The sequence below is a fragment of the Perna viridis genome, chromosome 2, assembly GCF_037379345.1.
Source record: "Perna viridis isolate PV_CMFRI_1.1 ecotype Kerala chromosome 2, ASM3737934v1, whole genome shotgun sequence".
NCBI lineage: Eukaryota > Metazoa > Mollusca > Bivalvia > Mytilida > Mytilidae > Perna > Perna viridis.
The window spans coordinates 37,209,405-37,233,872 of NC_142446.1; the positions used below are offsets into that span (position 1 = coordinate 37,209,405).

The 24,468-nt window shown below is 30.7% G+C and overlaps 1 protein-coding gene across 12 annotated transcripts in view; it reads right to left on the reverse strand.

Moving 5' to 3' along the window:
• Nucleotides 1-477: 477 nt before the first annotated feature.
• Nucleotides 478-24,468, reverse strand: part of LOC148624896 (protein dispatched homolog 1-like) — a 68,440-nt gene continuing 44,449 nt past the window's right edge. For 9 of the 12 annotated variants that reach the window (XM_088568008.1, XM_088568005.1, XM_088568006.1 and 6 more), the window contains 4 exons: nt 23,698-23,767; nt 9,463-9,586; nt 7,610-7,838; nt 478-6,725 (listed from right to left, as the gene is read on the reverse strand). In XM_088568008.1, the coding sequence (XP_088424134.1) occupies nt 3,694-6,725; nt 7,610-7,838; nt 9,463-9,586; nt 23,698-23,714 (3,402 nt within the window). In that variant the 5' untranslated portion in view covers nt 23,715-23,767 and the 3' untranslated portion in view covers nt 478-3,693. The remainder of the gene's footprint in view (nt 6,726-7,609; nt 7,839-9,462; nt 9,587-23,697; nt 23,768-24,468) is intronic. The other 3 variants (XM_088568016.1, XM_088568014.1, XM_088568013.1) reach the window with 1 other exon arrangement.

Below are 24,468 nucleotides of genomic sequence, written 5' to 3' on the forward strand. Positions count from 1 at the left end.
TTACTATGTCTCATGTCTACTTTACTATGTCTTTACTATGTCTCATGTCTACTTTACTATGTCTCATGTTTACTTTACTATGTCTTTACTATGTCTCATGTTTACTTTACTATGTCTTATATGTGTTTTAATATGTCTTGTATGCTTATGATTGTTATTTGTTATTAAATATCAAGTTGGTTCAAGAGCTCTACAGAGCTAATGTTCTTTACATATTCTGTCTGACTCTAAATAAAATTTACTTTCTTACTTATTTATTATTTCCCCCCAACCTGTAATTCTGGATCTGTTATGTATGCTATATACATAATATGACACTTTATTTACTGATTTTACAGTACTTTTTCTTTTTTAGAATTCACCAAAATTTCACTTCTGCTGAAACTTATGAGTTTCCAGTCAAAATATTAGGGTCAGAGCCTCAGCGACATCCTACATGAATAGATCATGAATGGCTCAAAATCTTTCTAGCATAAATACATAATAAAATTAGTTTATTTATGAAATATTATTTAACCATGAATTAATATAATAATAATAATAATTGTAATAATAATAATGGAAATACAAAAATAAGATAAAATTTAAACAGAAACAACAGCATGATAAACAATACAATGATATTCAAATTATGATGCCTAATAAATTTGTGACATTTAGAGGATTTCTGTATATATAATTAACTTTTAGAGTTCCAAAAACCATAGTGTTAAAAAAATTTCACCTACACTATTAGCTAAAGTGAAATTTACCTATGCTCAATAATGAAAAGAAGATTGACCTGGGTCTAATATTTCCCTAATGTACAAATATTAGCCAAGAACCTTTGGATGATGTTGATATCAGTTTGTTTGCAAAAGTGTTATTGGCAAAGAGTGAAGTAAAAAATTGAAAAAGTAAAACGTAAGAGCATTATTTTGTCTCATCAAAACATTTTTTTGGGGGCCAAAACTGTGTACTTTTCAATATATGAAAATTTCAAATCAACCTAATACATATGTCCATGTAAGATGCTGGCTGATGGTTTTACACTAATTGCATATTAATTGGGAACTTTTCATTGATGAAATGCATTAAACACACCTAGAAAGCACTATTAAGGTTGAGAAAGAGATGTGATAAGAGATATTGTTTGATTGGTTTTTAGAAATAAATATGGCTAAAACTTTTGCAATCCATTTGAACCAATTTTTACATTAATACATCTTTCTTCCAAATCCTGACCATGCTCTTTCAAGTATATGTAGGGAATGTTTTCTGAATCAAACCAAATGCATTTCACTTCAGTAATATGAGGTTTTTGATGAATCACAATAACTCCACAACATGCATGGTTCTTACTTGACAGTGAAAATCCAACAGTTATCTCCCTTGGCATAAAATATATTTTTCAAAATACTTAAGAGGCAAAAACAACTTTTTAAGTCATTTATAATAAAGACAGATATTGACTATAGTCTTTGGATCTCTCTTAACAAAAAATCTTCTAGCACACACCTAGCACATATGGTAAAAAAATATGATTGCAAATACAACCATCCAACTCAAATAAATGTCAACAAACATAATAAAAAAAATTGTAAATAAAGACATAAGTACAATATCCTTAATTGGTATATTAACTAAATAAAGATTCAAGTTTTTTTAATTTTTATTATGCTCATTGTGAAATATGCATTTTTTTGGTGCTTTTTTTAACGTAGGTAAAATGTAACACAATTCATCTAACTAAACTTACAATCTATGAACAGATTTAGATTCTAAATGTACCTTTTAAAAGTTTTATATGGTTGATAGAAAAACAGCACATTTCAACATCAGAGTTAGGTGCACTTTCCAACCTTATGTAGAAGAAAGAGGCTTGGTCAACATTTTTTTAAAGTTCATTCCAGATTCATGGTGGGATTTTTAGATATTGAGTTAACAATATAAGACATAGACCTTGACACAGAACAATTAGGATAAAACAGAATCCAACAAATTTAAGGGTATTAGATTATTTTTATTAGGTGATGGGCACTGAATTAGCTTTCCATATTTTGTAGATTTCACATTGATTTAATCACGATCCTATGTTCATGAAACATATTTTCATCCAAACAACCCTTATATCATTTTCAACTGACCATTAAACTAGTAACCTGTACAGCTTCTCTTGAAATATATAGAAGCAAGAAACTAGGAACTAGCAGAACTTGGAGGGTATGTATTCTAAACTATTTGTGACATCATAAATCTTCAAAAAAATATTATATGAATGAAATTCAAAGGAATCATGTTTGCTTAGCACAACTTTGTGACTTTGTCATTGATTTTACAAAAAGTTGTAAATTTTATGTTGAATGTTAGTCATAATATCAGAATAAACATTCTACAGTGTCATCATCACTATCATTACTGTGACAACAAGATCTCAATAAAAAAAAAGTGTGTATGGACATTGTGCACTGGTAAGGAAGGCTTCTATAACACTGTAACTCATTAAACTTTTATCTGACGTTACAATGAAAGGTCAGTACTAGTGAACAAATAACAAAATATTTTGACTGGTAATATATTATATATAATAGATTTGTGCCATAAGGCAATAGAAAAACCAACCTGTTTTTCCACTAACATGCTCTGAAAAACTAGGGTCAGTAGGTAGGCAAAACCATTTTATTCATCAAAGTGTTTGACGTGTTTGTTGTAGAGATACATTCAGACTTGAATAGTGGTTGTCAAAAATGTTAAGTGGAAATACAGGTATTTTTAAGGCCTAAGCCATACAGTGAAACCTGTCTAAACTAAACCTTGAATAACCCCAAAACCTGTCTAAACCAGACACTTTTCAAAGACCCTTTATATCAATTTCAATGTATTTTGAATCTTGGTTAACCCAACACCTATCTAAAAGGAATCAATCTTAAAGTTGGAAAGTGGTTCTCACTGTACTTTTTCACACCAATTTATTACAAATCTGATTACAAAACAAAATATTAAAAAGGAAGTTTCAGATGAGATTACCAGCATCATCCAGATGACGACCAGCATTAATTTTTTACATTTGAATACAATAAAAATACATCTAAAAAGACTGTAAACATAACACAGGCAAGTATACAAATGATATAGATATACAAACATTTTTAATAACTAATCAGATGCACAATATTATTATTAAATGGAGAGAAATTACATCTAAAATTTACCTATGATATTCTGCATCAGCTCCCCCTCCCCCAAAAATAGAATTTGTTCATAGATGTCTAACACAAAATGATTTATTAGTATGGTTACAGTTAAGATTCTGACAAGACAGGCAATCTCAACACCTTTTTAAAGTAACCTCATCAATATCCCCCCTTCTTATAAGCTAGGTCTAACTATTTTTTACTACTTAACTTGTTTGAAATTTCAGCCCTCTACATTCACTTAGTAAAATCTACTTCAACTGCCATGCTTAATTTGTATGGGATGTCTTTCACCTAAATACATTTTACTCATTACATCTGGTAAGTAGTTGCCACGAAAAGATAATTTGAGACAAAGGATGGTTATGTTTACCCTATTTGAGAGTTGATTTACAAATAGACAGTATCATTTAATATAGATTAATAAGATTTTTCCATTTTACTCTTCATCCATTGATAAAATTTAACATATCCTTACACCAGAAAAATTTATTTCTACCCCTTTTAAAGCAAGTGGCCATTAATGCTGTTCAGGTTTATTACTACCTGTAAGGGAAGAAAGTGACTCTTCTGACACTTCAAATACAGAGTCTTCTGCAACAGACCTTCTTTTACCATAACGTCTCTGATCTCCTTCCAAATCATGACTAGGACTTGTCTTCTCAATGCTACCAATTGAAAATCTCACGCGACTACCCCTTCTTGAATGGTAGCCCTCAGAACGACTTGGTCTCAGTTCTTCTGATGGGCTGTCACTTCTTGTGCGTGCTTTTACATATTCATGATATTGACCCCTTGACCTTGACCGCCTACGTTGAGGCAAAGCATAGGGATACGGGTAAGGGTCAAGTGGGTCATCAGACATTGATTCTAGTTCTCGTGACTCACTCGTTGAGGTGGTAGCAGTGCTGGTTGTTGCCGGATATGCACTGCTAGTAGTTGATACCTCAGATATAGTATATCTAGTCTTGTCTTGGTGTTCTTCTGGAGTGTCTACACACATATCACAAGATGGCCAATGGAATTGTCCAAATCTTCCAAGAGGTCCAAAAACACACAACAGAGAAAGAAAAAATATAGTTGAATACGTCCAGCTTATTGATATTAGGAGCATTAGAAAAATACCAAATTTTTTGTATATAAGTACTGTAGAAGGCATCATAAATGCCCCTGCAAGGAATGTAGTCAGGGCTGCCATAGTTATTACACTTCCTAACCCATTTACACATCTAACTATTCTACTTTCCCGGTCTAAATCAGGTGCAATGCGGTAAAGAACTGCATAATGTAATGTATAATCTACAGACATTCCCAAAGCTACGGTCATAATAACAGCTTCTAAAATGTTCAGCTCCCAATTCATGAGCACCAAAGTACCAATGGTTAAAAACATGACACAAGCAACACTAATTAATGCAAAAATGCTAATAAAAACATTTAACGTTGTAATGAAAATCACAGTAGCAACAACAGCAAGAGAAATTCCCATGGCAATGGGCGTTTCTTCTGAAAGACTATGTTGGAGATCGAAAAATGCAAAATGGCTGACAAACCAGCCATTCTTCATTTCGGGTGGAGCTGACTTGAGTTCCTGAGTAAACCAGCCATTAACCTTCCTGTAAAAATCTTTGGTCTTTGTATATGAGTATGAAAATCTTTCATTACTTAAATATTGCACAATATATAAACTAACTCTATTATCAACATAACGAATTCCAGGTGATCCCTGCCCGTACGAAACTCCAGGAGTGTTCATAAGCATTGGAATGTATTTGTACAAGCAATATAACATTTCATCTGATTTTGGATATGTATTATTACAACAAGGGTATTCTTCCATATATTTACAAGTTTCATTCAAATAACCTCGAAATGCATCGAAAAAACAACTTGTGAGCTGTAAACCTGGTACATGTTGATAAAAATCTGTACTTTTAAGCTTATTACAAAATTGTATCAACCATGATTGAGCAGAAAGCGATAATGGACTAAATGAGCTATCATATTCTAAACTCCCTCCACTTGCTGGGTTGAGATAATCCCCCGTGTCTGTTGCAAAAACTCCCCAAATGAAAGTCAATGGAAAAAGAGACAATTCCTCAAAATCTTTTGATTTTTCAAAATAGAAGTGGTTTTTAATTTTGAATTCATATTGTTCAATTAAATGACTCAATGAAAAAACTTGAAATTTGTCAGACGACGGAAGTTTGAGCTTTGGGTGAACAAATATCACAATAATGCCACCAATCCCTAAAGAACCTAATAATAATATCCATAAATATCGAAATTTCACAATAATAAATGGAAGTAGTTTTTCAAAAAATATCCTTGACCAATCAGAAATATGATGGTAAACCTTATATGGTATTTTGCATAAGAAGTAGCAGATGTTTTTATCTGTTGAATATTCAGGACTGTATAATGCTTCACAGTTGCACCACTTATCATGAATAATTAATGCGGCAGGAATGAGCAAAATCGTAATGGCAAAATTGCACATGACAGTAGTCCCAGCGTAGATACTGAAACACTTTATGGCAGTGATAGAGGTAGCACCATTAGAATAAAGAGCAGCTGATGTTGTTAGACTTGTTACGAACATTGATAAAGTACAGTGCCCGATTGTATCAGACACAACCTTTTCCAAAGTTCCATTGTTGGCTCGCTCAGATTTTGATAAATTCCAAATTTTACAATAAACGAACACATCATCAGCACCAATTGCAATGACAATAACAGCAGTCACAAGATTCATGTACGGAAAAAATTCTATTTCAAATATTATCTTGTTCAGGAAGTAAGAAACAACAAGGGAAGATCCAATGACGAAAAATGTAACCAGGGTGACAAAGATGGAAGCTGTATAGATCCAAACGAGAATAAATATAACAGACACAGCACCAATGATCCATACTGTATCCTGTAACAAATAATCACTAAACAGAGTAAACTTTATTCCAAAATCCACTCCAGCTATACGTATATTTTGATTTGAATAATCTAACCAATTTTCAATATGTTTGTACAAGCTAACTGTATTGATTCCAGTAGAAACTGGTAGAAATGTTATAGCATATCTTAGAAATGGCTTGTCAGATTTTTTGGCACTTTCTGGTATGAAGTTGATATCAGTTAAATGATGCAAGATAGAAAACACAGCATTCATACGCACACATCTTCGGGGAATGTCTTTACAACGGGAATAAGAACGTCCATTTCTTTTAACAGCTTCACAATCATGAGTCAATGTGTAGTTGAAGTAATATTTTGAGCATTTATGAAGAGTTTTATATACATTATCTACATCCTTATCGGTGATTTCTGAGCAATTAGACCTGTGCGATAAAATTGAGATGTAGTTGCCCAATGACCAACTTGGGCAACATTGATTACTATTTTCAGATTTTCGCAAGCAAAGTTCATGAAAAGAAGAATGTGAACGTATAATTTGTTCCTCTATATGGCACATCTGTCGTATATTTTCAGCAGTGAAAAGGTTCGAGTTGTCTTGAGCAGTGAAGGCAATATGGGCAAACTTCTTGTACTTCTTGCCTGAAAGTGACAAATGACTACATGTGTTAGATTTAATCATTTGTAATCAATGCAACAAAGCATGTAACAGCCTTACCACTTTGCTAAGTTTAAAGTGTGAATAGTTTTAGAAATGGTAATGGTAGAGATGATACAAGGTACAGAAAAATCCACTTTTTCAGTCTATATGTGCCATATTTTGTAATGAAATTATTGTCCTCTTTGTAGACAGATCTGTATTTTGAAGAAAACCATATATTCATTGTCTTTTTAAAACCAAAATAAAAATGATAACTCTTAAAAAGTTGCAATTTCATTTAAAATCTACTAGTATATAATTTTCATCTCAAAAGTGCAACAACCAAATCACAATAAAAGACTGATAATGTGGTCTATAACTGTGTCAGAATTAGATATAAAAAGTAATTGGTTTTATCTGTTTTTTTAAAATAATCCATCCTCAATTTTTTTTTCTTTGTCTCTTTTCCAATATTTGGAATTCAACACAAAATGATAATAACAATTCTAAAGGAACACTTGTTGTAACATAGAATTTTATTGTATGACTTTATAAGTTCCTGGTTCATTTATTCCTAATTTTGTAATTTTTTATTGACACCCTCAATTTTTTAAGGTATGAACAGGTATTTTGTTTTCAAAAAAGAATTTTAAATGTCATTGCACAGAAATTTTTGAAAGAAGCATTAGAATGGATATACAGTATTTGAAAATTTGTCAATCATGAAAAGACAGTTGCAAGTATCCATTTACTACTGACCCAAGGAAGCTCAATTTAAAACTTACCAATCTATGATTGTCACTTTTATATATAAAAATAATTATTAGTCATTTTATCCATAAACAATTGTAGTTACTTAGATATATAGTTAAATACTGGTACTTACTGGAAAAATTACAAAAATAATTGTTGTATTTAGCACTACGTTTAATAAAGGTGTGTGTTTGGTTTTGTTCATACGTAGTGCCATCTTTTTCATTATCATTGATGTTATCAACATTGACAAGAGAGTGGAAATTAGACGGTAAAAGTGAGAGTTCATTCCCCTTGTTAACATCGATGTTATGGAAGGTGTTCAGTTTCTTCCCGATTTCAGTCCCACGAGGTTCAAAACCCTGAAAAGATACATGTAGAAAATGTTTATGCTTTTAAAAACTGGATCCTTAGACTATGGTTATGTGATGCTAGCCTATCAGTAATATGAGAACTCAATTACAAAAGAAATTAAGACCTCAAACATTGTAACTTGATGCATAATTTTTTGTTCTGCACTTTTTTAACTTAATATCCTAGGCCTAGGTGAAAATTGGACAGTCGAAAAACTAGGGCAATCTTATACAGTAATCAACAAAAATATAATTTATGTTTTCCTTCTATACAAATAACACTGTCAAGCTGACATTTTGCACATCATTTCTTTCAATTTCCTCAAATCACAAATCATTCCATTACCATATGATTCAACTGAGCAGCCGAGAAATGTTTTTTGATGGTAAATTATAGATTGATATTGTGTTGTCTCTATCCATTAATGGACTAAATATCAAAATGTAAATGTTTCTGTGGGCGGGTTATGTCCAAAATCTGGAGCAGATTTTAATCATAGAGTTGGACTAAGAAAAGCTATTTCTACATTTTCAGGCACAGTTCCAAGAAATTTTTAACAAGTGGAGTGCAGCTTCAAATTTGAAAGTTCAAACAACCAGTTCCAAGATTAAGGAAGTCAGCTTTGCACATATCATGCTTAAATAAATATCAACTGCTTTCAAACAATTATACAATACACTATTTCTTTCAATGAGATACCTTTTAAAATACATCACTAGAAATACTGTGAGCAAGCTTACAAAGCGAATACCCTCGCTTCAAATGGAAATAAAAATCTATAGTGAATTATTTCCCTTTGGAATCAACTGACAATTATTAAATTACTGGTATTTCATGCACTAATAAAGTTTCAAAAGGAAAAAATCCGAAAGTTGGATTATCTCCCTTTAGTGTCATATAACAATAATTATATTCCTCCATGCACATCTACATTTGATGCCCAACTTTAATATACATTTTGTAAAATTAAAACAAAATCTATTGCGCCATTTAGAAAGAATTGTACTTACAAGAAATGTGGCCAGAAAAATGTATAGATAGACAGGTTGATTTCAATATACCACCCAACTTTGTTTGCTGGGGTAATAAAAAAAAAACTCCTAGTTTTTATTGATTTCACCAATAACTACACTATATAATAGGGTATGTAAGTCTCGTCACATGACTCTGTGGTTTCGTAAGAATGGGTCCTAGTCTACAATTCAAATGTATGGAGATTCGTCATTAACATAGCATTGAGTTAATATTAAAAGCAAAGTATCATTTTTGGGTAAAAATACTGATTAAAAATGACAATTATAAAGTTCTAAGAGATAAAAATGTTTAGAATAGCATAAAATAGAAGATTTTGCATTGTGAAGCAGCGTTTGAATTTCCCGGAAGTACACACTAAAATGCATATCGGTCTTCAGATTTCAATACGTTCTACACCGAAAATTACGGAAGGGAAACTGAAACTAGAATGAGACTTACAAACCCTATATGCACTCAAAAATTAATGATAAATACTGAAAACAATTTTAAGATTTGCATGTATACCTAAAAGTTACCCAATATGACTAAACATAACTAGAAAGTTGTTAAAAAAGATTATGTTCGAAAACAAAAGAGAAAACATAATTTCATACTCACATCAAGAGGGTTTCCAAAGGTAGGTAAATCTGTAAGGGTCAAGGACAGAGCTAGACAGGTTGCTATGACAACAAAGACGACAAGGAAAACCAAGTATGGGTAATGGACTAGTATTCTTGTAAAGCTGAAAGTAAAATGAAAGAAGAGGATAAAACAAACAAAAAAGTAAGGATAGTGCAGAAAAGACTTCTATAATTGTGCAGATTCTGTCTGAAAATGAATCTTTTGTGAGTATATTTTTGTGTATTGTTGTTTGAATTGTAAATATAGTTAATAACACCAATATTTTTGCTTCTCCCTCAATTAAAAAAATAGCTAAAATTAGTATGCAGCAAAAAGTAATTAATTACAATTTTTGTAACTTGGTTATAAATCATATATTAGTAGAATTTTTCATTTGAGTAGCATTGACTTGAAGATAAATGCTAAAATAGAATGATAATAATATTCTGCAATTCTAAAGGAATGTAAATAACACTAAATGGAATTTTTCAGGTTTCTAGTTGTTAAGGAGGAGTTGCAGACAACACATCAGACCAAGATTTGCTGAAAAGCACTTAATGACAGGTAGACAGATGGACAGGGTGAAACCTATAACATCCTCCTCAAACTTCATTTCAAGGGGGAATAATTATCCAAGAGTCTTTGATTTTTAGCTTATGGATTGGACAAAATTTGAGTAAATGATTTAAAGAAGTCCTCATATTGAGAACTTTAGGACACTGAGACAAGACATGGCACTTGTTAAATGTAGTAAATCACTAGTGAAAATGTATTCTGACTTAATGATTAACAACTGACATAGTATTTCTGACTTTTTAACAACAAAACAATCAGATTTTAGTCACAATGATTGACAAAATTGTAGATTTACATCTAGCAGGTGTGAAGGCTTTTAAGCATTTCAAGTTGATTCAAAAGATTTCATTGATTAATTCAACATGGAATTAACATTTACATTTACAAACTGGCTTTCAAATTACTGCTAATTTTACTCATACATATACCTATGGCAGGCTTTACAAGAAATCTGTTTGCTAATGCCCACTAGAGATACCCCTGAACCAAAACTTACATGTAAGTGTTTTGTTAAATCCAAAATTAAATATGTCATGACTGTATAAAGCTTGTGTCAAAATATCAAGTGGGTGTAACTAGTAGATGTGTGATGGACAGATGGACTGACATGGGTAAAACAGTATATCCCCTCCTTTTGAGAAGGGTAAAAGATATATACATATATAAGTCTATTTTATTGACAATTTAATCTCTATCTTTGAGAATATACATGCATTTGAAAACCTTTCCAATTCAGAAATTTCAGACTTTCTTATCTCTGACAATTATATAAATTGGTAAATAAGATCGAACTGTGGAAAATCTGCAGTTCAAAATGTAACTATAGAGCAAATCACTTAAATACACTATGTATGCCAAACTGAAAAAAATTCTTTGTCTGAACATGACCGCTTTAGAAGATTGGAATTTTATACAAATAGGTCAACATGTTTTAATGACTTCCTCTTAAAACAGGAACCAGAGTAAGGATTGAAGACCCTATAGTCCATTGTATGCTTAACTAAAAGATTATTTTAGCATCATTACTGTTTTAGACAGGATGTGTGGGAGTGGAAAAAGAAGAAACAATTTACTTGAATTATTTTATTGTCATCACCAAATGTCAGAATGTTGACATTTCTCTATCCTGTGGATCACCAACCAGACTTCATTCATGATAACCTAAATAATTGTAGTATTAATACCCAGAGATGATTCTAGAACAATCAGTGTGATTGATCAAATTGTTCTGTATTAATATTATACATTAGTCTGAAGAGTATAATGTGGCAAAATGAATTGAATGATGGTACTTCTTGTGTTGGTTTAAAGTTATGAGATTTGAGGCAACCATAAGATTTAATGTGGGCAGGGCAGTTAGATGATTGAAGGTTAGAGGGTTTAACTTAAATTATAGGGTATAATGAAATAAAAATAAAAAAAATCATTCAAAGAACATTAAAAATTGCAATTAGCAATAAAGAGCAAGCATTAAATATGCTTATTTTTTTTATTCCTAAGAGATCCATAGTGATTCTATTAATATATTTAAGTTTGATGAATTTCTTGTTTTGTCCAATTTTTTATTATTTTTAACCCAAAAATCAATTCAAAACCTAGTAAAAGTATTACAGAGATCCATTCACCAATACTGGCAACAACACAAAAATAAGACAATGATGATGACGATGACCACAGTGCAAGAACTTTGTACCACTGTTAAATGGAGTAAAAACAAAACTTGATAATTATACAAAGCACCAAAATATCTAATAACAAGAGGCTCCCTGGAGCCTGAATTGCTCATTTGGTTAAATTTTAGCTTTTCAATGGCAATAACTTTAACAAGGAGTTTTCCAACAATTTTGACTCAAAAGAAGTCTTATGTAGGACATAACATAAGGATTATATCATCAATTGAAAGTTTCTTTCTAATATAGTTTACAAGATATTGACTGAAAACTGCTAAAAACATTGTTTTTCACCTTTCAAGGGCAATAACTCTAACAAGGAGTCGTCTGACACCTTTGATCCTATGCAGACTATCATAAGCATCATTTTGGCAATTGAAAAAATTTGGCTTTACTTAACATTTTGGAGATTTATGAGAAAAACTTCTGTCTAACCTATATGTTCTAGTTTTAGTAATGGTCTCCATGTTTTTTTGACAGACCAAAAATCAACACGTCAGTTCTATGCAGAATACATTAATACTTAGTTCGGTTCCAATTGGTCAAGTAGTGTCAATGGAGAAGAATTTAGAAAGAAATAACAATAAAAATAGCATAAAAATATCGAAAAAGGACAATAACTCCAACATGACTTAACATCAAAAAACAAAATTTTATAACCATAAACATTTCTCATCATGTAGAACACTTTTGCTTGGTCAGATTTAGGCTAAACCTAATGTTTTTGAGATTTATGAGAAATACTTCTGGCTGACTAGAATGTTCTATTTTTAGTAATGGCAGTCATGTTTTTCTATGTACAAAAAATCCACACATTAGTTCTATGCAGAATACACTAGTAAACATTCATACCAAGTTTGGTTCTAATTGGTCAAGTAGTGTCAGAGGACAACAATTTTGAAAGAAATAACAAAAAACTAGCAAAAAAACATAAAAAAAGGGCAGTAACTGCAACGTGGCTTAACAGATTAAAACAAAAATTTGACCAGAGACAGAGAAAGATCTCATCATGCTGAATACTAAACATAATGATTTTGGAGATATACTGGTATGTAAAAAACTTCTGTCTGACCCCTATGTTCAATTTTTAGTAATGGTGGACTTCTTTTTTGACGGTCCAAAATCCTTATATCAGTTATATCCAAAATACCCTAAAAATATTCATACCAAGTTTATTGCTTATAAGTCCAGTAGTTTCAGAGAAGAAATGCTTAGAAAAACTGTTAGCAACTGTGATGACGATGGATGCCAAGTGAAGGCAATAGCTCACCTGGCCAAGGTGAGCTAATAAATAGTAGGATAGAAATTAGTCAATAACTAATTTTTGAGAAGTTATTTTAACATGAAAAAAAAATTTAAAAAAAATAACATCAAAGGCCTTTTTCATGTCCTTGAACTAAAAACTATGTACTTCTCAAGTCTTAAGGGCTCAAGGATGCTTCTATACCTGTATCAATTAGGACTTTATAACTTTCTACCTACTAAAATGCTAAATCTCATTACAGCAAGAAATAATAGTCATTGAAGTACTTTTTATAGAAACTTCTGCAAGATCAGCTGTTTTTCTCTTCAATTATGCTTGAGAAATAAACAACAGTTAACAACTGAAGGAGAAACATGGTAAAAAAGTGCCTGTTAGCAATAAAGCTACATAACCAGTTATGAGTCACATTCTGTTCCTATTTTAAGCTTGGTCAATAAGTGCTCATTTATAGTCAGTTTACCTCTCAGAGCAAAGTAATTTGACAGGTAACAATGTATATCCCATGTTACCACTTGAACCTGCTGATGGGAAGCACATTGTATCATTTTCTCCCAACTATTAATAGCAAAAAGCACTTGGAAGTGGATGGCTGGTTTTCATTAAAACTATTTTTAGCATCATTTCAATCAATTGATTGACAGCTGAGTCAGTGCTATCAGCTGGATGTTGGAATATGTTACTAATTATAGAACACATGTCAATTTCAGCATCCAGCAAATTCTCATCAGTTGCTAATTTCATTCTTTTTCCCCATTATATAGATTTAACAAAGCATAGAAGATAGGAGGAATTTCTGATGATTCAAACCTTTGATGTTAAGCAATTCCCACTCTGTTTTAAATGTTATGGTTAGTTTTGAGAAAATTTAGATAACTTGCCCATAATAAATGCAAAAACAATACACTTAAAATGTGTATTTGATAATATTCAAACATTGTTATTAAATATTTAGGCATTAATTCTAATAAAGTACTCTTTAATAAAGGTAAAAAAAGACCTACAAAATTTGTAATAATATTGGAAGGATCAGTAACCTGTGTCATTAGAAGCATTATGTTAAAAGTATGCTAACAAATAAAAAAGAAGGCAATGCCACATCACAATGATATTATCAAAAGTCTTAAAACAGATTCAAAATGGTTTAATATTACTTTGTAAAAAAATTAAATTATATAGTATTGATTTCTATCCACATAAGATATCTACATTTTAACACGTTTTAGGAATATAATGCAGCCAAATTTATACTAGTATTTTTTTCCCTCACTGAAGAGAAATTTTGTTTGACTTTTATGAAGAAAGAATTATTAGATTTTGCAACAAAGTGATAAATCAAAAACTGTATTGACCAATAAAAATTTCTGGAAAGATATATTAAAGTAAGTCTGCTAGAAAGTCAGGTCAATAACACTTTCGAAATGGTGTTTTATTATATATACAATGTTTCTACCAGCCTGAACCTTACAGAGACTGACACTAAAATATTAGTCACAAAAGGGACAATTTTAGAGCCAGACAAAATGTTAGCTTTACATTTTTTCAGATGATTTCATTTCAATCAAAAGTTTTATATATTTATTATTTTTCATAAAAAAAAACATGCAAGACCATAGAATACATATTTTTACATTTTATTACCGTCTCAATACATTTGTTATGATTTTAAAGTGTCTTCCACTTTTAAACATACACATCTATTACAATTTGTCAAAAAAAAAGTTCTTGAAGTTACATCTATATTTAAATATTTATTCTGTTAACCAGTCAAACAAAAGACAATCTGAAACTCATAAAGAATCCAATACGTAAGCTCTTTATTGTTTATCGCATGTGTCTACACTCAACCCAATTGCGTCTCCTAACTGTGGATAATTTACATTAGATTTACATTGTAACCGCACAATGACGTGAGATGGAGCCTCAGGAGATGAACACAGCGTAAGTTTGTGGTTAACCAGCCTGACATCTGTGTCACTGAGCTGCGCTAATTATATCCAATGCCGTTAAACAGTTGTCTTTAGAGTAAGATGGTACTGTGTCATTAAATGGAGTTTGGGTTATTGATCTAAATGAAGGACTTTTTTACAAAGTACAAAATGTATGTACTAGGTTGTCTTTTACGGGTAAGTCCTTGTAAGAATCAGGCAACATGTGAAAAAAATCTGAAATATGCAAAAACCTACTAATCTGACAAAATACTCTTACTGAAGGTTTTCTCTCTTTAGAAAGACAGATCTCTGCATCAATGGAGATATTTTAAAATTTTTCATTAGAATGTTAGATGGTACGCAAGTTATATTGTTTATTTATATTACCTCAGAAATAAGGCTGTCCACACAAAAAAATATGGTTAAAAAGATATATTATTTCCCAATTGGTAGTCCAAGGATAGGATATATCTTTTTTCTGTTCAAAGTTTCAAATATTAATTGTTTGTGACTTATCTTTTTCTTGACATTCTGTATAAATTTAATCATTTAAACACAAATTCAAGGGTTTATACATTTACTCCAAAATCAAAATGAAAAAAAGAAGCATACTTCCTTGACAGAGAAAGGATGAGGTAGTTTTGAAAAAGGTTCACAATATCACTGGGTTCAAATACTGGTAGTATCTGGTAGAATGTTATGTTTTTCATAACAAGTTTTCACCTACTGTCAGACTCTTACAAAGTATTATGGTTTGTGGGTAACCAATTTTCATGGTTTTTGTGGATAGGCCAAACCACAAAATTTGGTTCACAACAAAAAGGAGATTTTCATTGATGGTGTACCGAAAACCTCTAAACCACCATTTCAAGAATCCAAGAGCTTGGGTTTCTTCCCTTATCCATAAAAATTGGTATCCATGATTTAAAGTACTTTCACAGTAATAGGTACCTCATTTTGCCTCTTTTCAAAACATGCGAGTATCCATTTCGCACTAATTATAAGGGTAAGGAAGATTTTTTATCAGTACAATTCAGTTTCAATATGTCACCTTGACCTTGGTATTAATTTGAGCTTCAAATTTAGATGAAAATTTAAGTTCTCCATACTACATAATGCAATCAAAAAATTACATGTATGAAAAAAAAAAGAACTTAATGATCTGTACACAGTAACATGAAAAAAAATCTTTCAATTCTCTCAATTTGTAAACCAAGGTTAAATATTCCATGCAAAATTAAGAAAAGGAAATAATATTGTATCATGAGCAATAATTGGTAAATGTTAAATGGTTTATGGTAAATGGTTTATGGTACATTGTGTGTCATACAGTATGGTGAGTTATTAATGGTATATATGGTGAGAGATAAGTGGTAACTTTAAGTAGTAATTGTACATGGTGAATGATTATTTGTTGTAAATGCATATACTGAATTTGTATCAAGTAAATTGTATATCGTAATGGTTAGTGATATATTGTATATGGTGAATGGAAAATGGTGTATTGTATATAGAACATAGTAAATTGCATATGGTATATTATAAATAGTAAGAGTGTGTAGTTAATACCATTAAAATACTAACAAAGAAATATAACTGTTATATAACACAAAAAACTTCAATTTACTACAAATTTTGGGAAAGTTTACCATAAAGGTCAGAATGTAGGACAGAATGAAGGTCAGTATGTAGAATAACAACAGCTAAATAAACAAGCATAAATAAATTTAAAAAAAAAAGGAATATAAATATAATAATAAATTATGAGAAAAAAAATATTGCACGCTTCCTAATTTATTTTTCAAAAGAAGGAATACATTCTATGATTTTTTAAACAAGCCGGTTAAAATATTTATTTAGGAATTTGACAATTTCATAAAAAACTAGATTAAATTCAGCATAAACCTTAGAGATTCATTGTTCAACTGTTTCCATATTTTCCAATCTCTATGTTTAAAACTTTAACAGAGGCAATCAATGGACTAAACACTAGATTATGCGGAAGCTTTTGCAGTAATTTAAAACTTCAACATTAAAAGCAGAATTCTCAAGAAACAGACTTGGTGTCTAAATATAAACTTCACAGAGGAAATCTGCTTATAGAGACAAGAAAAGAGCTTCTTGAAGGTTTTTAAATCAATAGTTATTCTGTGTGAATTTGTTACTCATAGGAAATGCTAGAAATAAGAAAATATTGATTGTAAGGGTTATCAAAAATAATAAAATTATGCTGTTTATTTTGTTTGTGGGCTTTGGCTAATGTATAAGTGTATCAGTACTGGTAGTTATTTTGTTTGATAAGAAGAAATTCATATATAATATATACATTTACAGTTGAACCTGGCTAAATTACCTAGCTATCTCATACCTGACTCAATAATTGATTGATTGATTATAGTTTCAAATCCTAAGTGGACATGTCATGCATTTCAGGACAAGACATAGAACTGTTTTATATTAGTCCTACAAGCTCAACATCCAAAATGCGATTAATTCTTGAATTACTTTAAGCAGATGTACATAAAAAACCAACAAACACAGCTACAGCTCTAAAAGAATCCAATGGTTCCAAAAGAAAAAAGAAAAATGATGTCTGTCCAGTTTATTCAGAACAAGATTTGCTTTCTTGCAGTCCATAAAGTTCTAAATTGCAGATGTATTGTAGATTGATAGTTCTGGACTATTTGCCTATTTACTGTTTTAATGAGAAACTGTCACCAGAGCAATAGGGTTAGAGATTACACCTTATTTAACAAAAAACCCCACACTCCCAAAAAATAAAGTAAATAAATGAAGGTAGGATAGGAGAGTGTATGGTTAATGAAGGTTTGAAGAACATGGAAATTTAACAGCTTTGACTGGTGGCAATTTGATGCTGCCCAAATAAATGAACTGTTATGGAAGGGGGAGGTTTAGCACTATAAATCCTGGTTTAACCCACCTTTCATTTTGAAATGCCTGTACCAAGTCAAGATCATTGTGGGTTTTTTCTACTTTCCAGTTTTTGTCTTGATATTGCCATTTGATACATGGACTTTCCTTTTAAACTGTTCTTTTTAACTACTGCCTGGATTTTATCAGTTCACTAATATTTTTATCATTATTCATTGTGATATCTGGGTCTGATCTCTTTCAAAATTTAAATAAGAAATTCTCTTTGAGTATGAATTGACTAACTCCTTTTAATTTGAAATTAAGATTCTTAGGGTTGGAGTGGGTTTTAGGTTTGGGTTAGCAAAAAGTGACTTTTTACTATAGTTCTGTTGCTTTAATGTTAATGAACACAGGAAATCAGGACTAAACCAATCCTAAATTACCTAGTTACTTTCTATTAGTCTTCTTTAACTATGATGTTTTGGGCGATTTATTTATCTGATGCCAAATATCAACTTATTCAGACCTATAGCATTGTGTATTCACACATTTCACTGTTTGCAATTTTGAATGAAAATTACATTTGTACTTAAGTAAAAGTCTTCATTAAAATCAGACATGATGTGATTTATGCATGTCAAAAACCCATGGAATTTACTTTTATTTCAAATTCAGCCTAAGTAACAGATCCCATATCCAGCCTCAGTTACAGATCCCATATCCAGCCTTAGTTACAGACCCCACATCCAGCCTTAGTTACAGATCCCATATTCAGCCTTAGTTACAGACCCCATATCCAGCCTCAGTTACAGATCCCATATCCAGCCTTAGTTACAGTTCACATATCCAGCTTTAGTTACAGATCCCATATCCAGCCTCAGTTGATCCCATATACAGCCTTAGTTACAGGTCCCATATCCATCTTTAGTTACAGACCCCATATCAAGCCTTACTTACAGATCCCATTTCCAGCCTTAGTTACAGATCCCATATCCAGCCTTAGTTACAGATCCCATAAGCAGCCTCAGTTACAGATCCCATATCCATCCTTAGTTACAGACCCCATATCCAGCCTTAGTTACAGATCCCATATGCAGCCTCAGTTACAGATCCCATATCCAGCCTCAGTTACAGACCCCATATCCAGCCTCAGTTGATCCCATATACAGCCTTAGTTACAGATCCCATATCCAACCTCAGTTACAGATCCCATATCCAGCCTCAATTACAGACCCCATATCCATCCTTAGTTACAGACCCCACATCCAGCCTTAGTTACAGATCCCATATCCAACCTTAGTTTGTCATTCAGTTGTTGCACATTCTAGATAAATATATGATGTTGGCACTTCGAACTATTTCTTGATTAGGTTTAAGTGGAAGATGAATATATGTTATTTTCAAAAATATAGATCTGAATACAGAAAGGACTGAACTTACATGAGAAAAAACAGCATATGTATAGACTGAAAAATCATTGTTTGTTACTTGGGTTTTTTATACACAATCACCTCATCTATTGGCAGTGTCTAAATTTTACATGGACTGAAACTAAAGTTGAACTATTGCCAAAACAATAGCAACAGCTTTCCAACTTTATGGCATTTTCACTATAATTACATTTTAATATTTCATTTGATAATAAAAACTTGAACAGTTTCTGAATTTACAGCAATAACTCAAAAGATAAACAAATTATTATTTAGATGTACATGTATTTAGAGAATAATGACACCTTTCCATCAACTACAAAAAAAAAACATGTCAATGACAGAAAAACCTCTCAAAACAAAATTTAAAGTAAAAAAACATTTTTTTCTGAAATCCATTTGTTTAATCTAATGTACATTAAATTAAAAAAAAAAATCAAGTCAGTTTACAGTACATATCTAGACTCATCACCTATTTGGACTTGGGTCCTTTGTATAAACTCATAAGACTCTTATTACTTTACCATTAAGATGAAAATTTACAATGATGGCAAATTTCACAATTGCGTAACTTGGAAAATTTTCTAAATTTAATTTTAGATCATTTGAATTGAACTAGGTACAAATAACCTTTACTAGAACAGTTATGTCACTTAAGATAGGAAACAAAATGGTTCTTATTAATAGGTTATTTATACTGCCTTATTGAACAGATTGGAACTCTAGCTCCAGACCATATACATACAGTGTATTTTCCTTGTGACAATGTAAATGCTATTTTAATAATGTGTTCATTTTAATTTGATTTGTTAATATAACTGTTTATATATTGTTTGTTTGACTGTACCATGGAAGGATTTCCTCCCTTTTATTACTGGTATTCTAGGTGATCCTTTAGGCTAAATAATAGGAAAGAGTTAATAACCAAAATATGTTTACAAGTGCCAAAAAACACACATATTTAATGACAGTCTTCATTCTTGGCATGAGTTATTTAATTTGATTATTTACAGGTTATATTATAATTAACTGAGTGCTGATTTTGGCATATTAGATCGGTCGGTCCCAAATACATCAATAAATTCTGCAAAAAATTACTCTGGGCTTGAATATAGAAACGCTAAAATATTTTGTATATCTTCTTACCCTTCATCAAATTTTACACCCACTAAACAACCTACCATATGGTATATATATATTTTTTTTAAGTCATTGCCAATTTCAATATTAAATTTAAATTTTGTGATTGGTGGACTGATATTTGCGTTATGACATTTTGACACGAAAAAGTCTAAGAGTAAAATGAATGTGTTTATTTCTCAATTTGAATTATCAAAATTTATTGCACAGGGGACATACCATAAATCACTACTAACTATATATAAACAAAAGAATAAAACCATTTACTTGTATGTTTAAAATATCAAAATTCTGTAAAGTATTGTTGAAATATTGCATAAAGTAAGAATTGGTGGATGGAATAAATAAATCACATAAATGTTATAAATGAGACCAAAGTCCTCAAAGAAACATATGTATCATAAACACTAGCAACAGACACCAAGAAATGGACAGGGCAATGAATAAGGATTGTTAACATAGTACTTAATTCAAAGTACATCACTTACATTATCTTTAACAACAACCTGAAATGAATTTAATGTCCAAGTACAGATTTGTATTGTTTTTTTAATGGGGGGGGGTTAATATATTTTTATAACACTCTTATCTATGATCTTACTTTACATTTGTTCTGTACTTTTCATTCTGGTTTATTGCTCTTTATGGACTTTTTTCTATCATGAATATAATACCAATTTAGAAATGTAAGACTTATAGTATAAATTTTATGCAAGCTTTCACTTCTTATTGAGCAATAAAACAATACGTAATTTTATCACAAGATAATAATTATTTGTTTATTTTAACAGTAAAAACAAGAGAAATGACCATGCAGTATATCCTTGCTTATATACCACTAAGATATAATTACATTGTTGTTAAATGTAAGTTTTGTGTTTAAAGTATCAGGAAGAGTTTAATGTAGATGAGATAAATTTAATTAAAATTAAACAGCTCAGTGGAAAAATAGTTCAGAAGTGAGATGTAACTTGCATTAGTTCAAATAGTTAGTTTTGATTGATATTTGAACTAGCTTAATATCAAATACATTTGTTAGAGAATATATTATATCAATACAAGTACAAAAGGATATCTCAAATACTAATTATAAAGTACTAACAGGATTATTGCATTTATATGGGTGAATACCGATATTATCTCTCGCAAAGTATCATATTGTACTCACAGTGTAAGTTTGTGCAATATATCTGCTTGAGACATTAATATTAACTGATATAAATGCTATAAGCCTATAGTATAAGACTATTTTACATTGTTTTATCATATTACTCTACCTATATGCATTGTGAAAAGCAAACAGCCAAACATAAAATAAACAGTCATGCAAACACACAAGATATACCAATTACCCCTTTTTCTTGGCATTAAAGTTTGAGCAAATTCAGAAAACACTTGAAAAAGAAAGGAACTTTCCTTCATTAAAGACGAACATTAATAAAATACTTCATGGAGCACATCTAGATATGCCTGCAAATAGATGGGGCAAATATGGACACAAAATTCAAGCTTGACACAGTTCTGAATTTACTTTGTGACACAGGATAATATTTTATTCAAATTACTGAAATAATTGCATTAAGACCTTTAAAATGTAACATTAACAGACAATCAGATGGACGTACGTTTTCTATAGATCCCAGAATTTTTTTTCTGTATCTGTAGGGTATGTTCAAGTCCCAAAAAAGAAAATTGGCCCATATTTGAAAAAATTTAGTAAATTGTAATTTTAAAACATAAAATCAAAACAAAGCTTTCACTAGTAGAAATAAACTATTCACAAAGTTTCAAGAAAATTGCTTCAAGAATTTCCAGGTTATTGTGCACAAATGGAAAATCTCCCCCTTTTTATGAATAAGTCCCATAACTCAAAAATGAAATATCAGAAATTTATAACAATTAAAAAGGAGATCATAACAATCACAAGACATAATTTATTCAAGTTCCAAGGAAATAAGTACAACTACTATTGAATTACAATCTGAAAACTGTGAAATTCCCCCTTTTTATGAATAAAGTCCCATAGCTCCAAATTGTAAAATCACAATTCTTCTACTTTCATCAATGTACAGAAACAATGCACCAAAGTTTCACTGAAATTGCTGAACAGGTTTTTGAGTTACAGTCCAAAAACAGAAAATCATACTATTTGTTAATGAATAAAGTCAAATAACTCAAAATTGAAAAATTGGCAACTTATCAAAACGAGTTAATATTAATCAATAGAAAAAGTTCCACAAAAATTTGTGCAGTATTTTAGAGTTATTGTGCTGTGTGAATGGAAGGATGTATATCAGTATACCATAATACATGTATGTCTTGTGTTAAAAGACTGAAGTACAATTAAAAAAAAAAGAATTGAAATCTCTTAAACATTTTCAGTCTAATGAAGTAATTTTATATGGTATTATATGGGTTGGTGGGCAGTGATATATACAGAATAACAGCAGTTTTGAAGTTGAGACAGAAAATATCACAGAAAGACTGACAGGGGGAGATTTGATGTTCTGCAGAGACATTCAAAAGTGATATTGCATAAAAAAAATATATATTCCAAGGAAAAAGACTAAAAAGGTAAAAAAGACAAACACACCAAAGAACATAAAATAACAAAAATAACACATACAAAGAAAAAAGCAAAAGAGCCAAATTAAATAATTAATTGAAAAGACAAGGTTTAGTGTTACTTGTATGATGAAGAGGTCAGTAATTTTATTATCTGATATTAACTGATGAGACTGAATTAAAGTTAAACCATGTTTCAAAAAGATATACATGTTCCTTGTTATTATATATCCAAGTAAAACAAACATTTATAGTAACAGATTTTTAGCCCCCCCCATAAGAAAAAAAAGCATACAACAAAGACAATGATAAAAAAGAGACAAGAAATGCTAAAATATAATTGAACTTCCTAAACAAACTCATAAGTCAATCAAAATGAACACTTAAATTTCAGAATAAGGGTTCTGAATTAGAAATCAGAAAAAACAATGTGACAAAATATAGTACAAAATGCTTTTTGTACATGCAAATGCAAAACTACATTGCACAAACCTAAAAATTTATAAATAATCAGTTTTTATAAACATATAATTTAGTTGTAGAAACTTGTTTTTATCTCCTCTTAACAACTGGCCAAAGAAAAAATACAAGAAAGCCCCTGTGCAGTTTATGGCATTAATTTTTTGCACTTCTACATTTTGACACCACATTAATCCATTAATGATCCCAAATACCCTTGAATGACTTACGTAGTAGAAACAGTGATAAATGTATATCTATAGAATAAAATTTCAAACAAAATATTTTTTCACAAGCATAAATATATGTATGATTAATGCACTTACCATTTAGTCATTTTCATGCGGCGTACGAAAGCTGTACATGTGTCTTCATTAAATTCCTCAATTCTCAAATCTCATTTCAAAAATACAAAATTAGTTAATTATCAAAAAATAAATTCCAATATTTCTTCCATTGTAAAAGTATTATCACCAATAAGTGATGATCTGCACACAACTGATGCTGAAGTGATCATGACTAGATTCTGAGTCGAGAGAGTGTTTTTACTTCATTGGAAGATAGATCAATATCAATTACTGAAGAAAGCATTAGCATCACAGAGAACTCACCAATCGTCTCACATTTTTATACCAAATTATGTCATAAATTTTAAAATCCAAAGATATTTCTTACACATTTGATATAATGTCAATTTTTTTATATTTTTTGGACAAATTGAGGAGTATGCTAACACCTTTATTTTATTTGATTAGATTTCATCCATATTTCAATCATCAGAGCCAAAATGTAATTATTGTGTTCTCCAACATACGTTACAGAAAAGTAAGGGGGAGGGGGTTTTACAAAGCCATTGTCCATGTTTGGGATCCACAATATCAAAATTTCAATTGACTTGTGAAGATTGCAGCAAAAATCAATATTGAACAGGGGCAAAATATATTACATGAAATTCATGTGAACTCTTCATGTAATGTTTTAAGGCTGAACATCCATATACTTGCTACAGTATAATCGTTTAAAAATCTTTTTAAGTCACCTCACATAATCCATGCTGAATAAATATTAAGATTTTCATGGCTTGCAAACCACAGTTG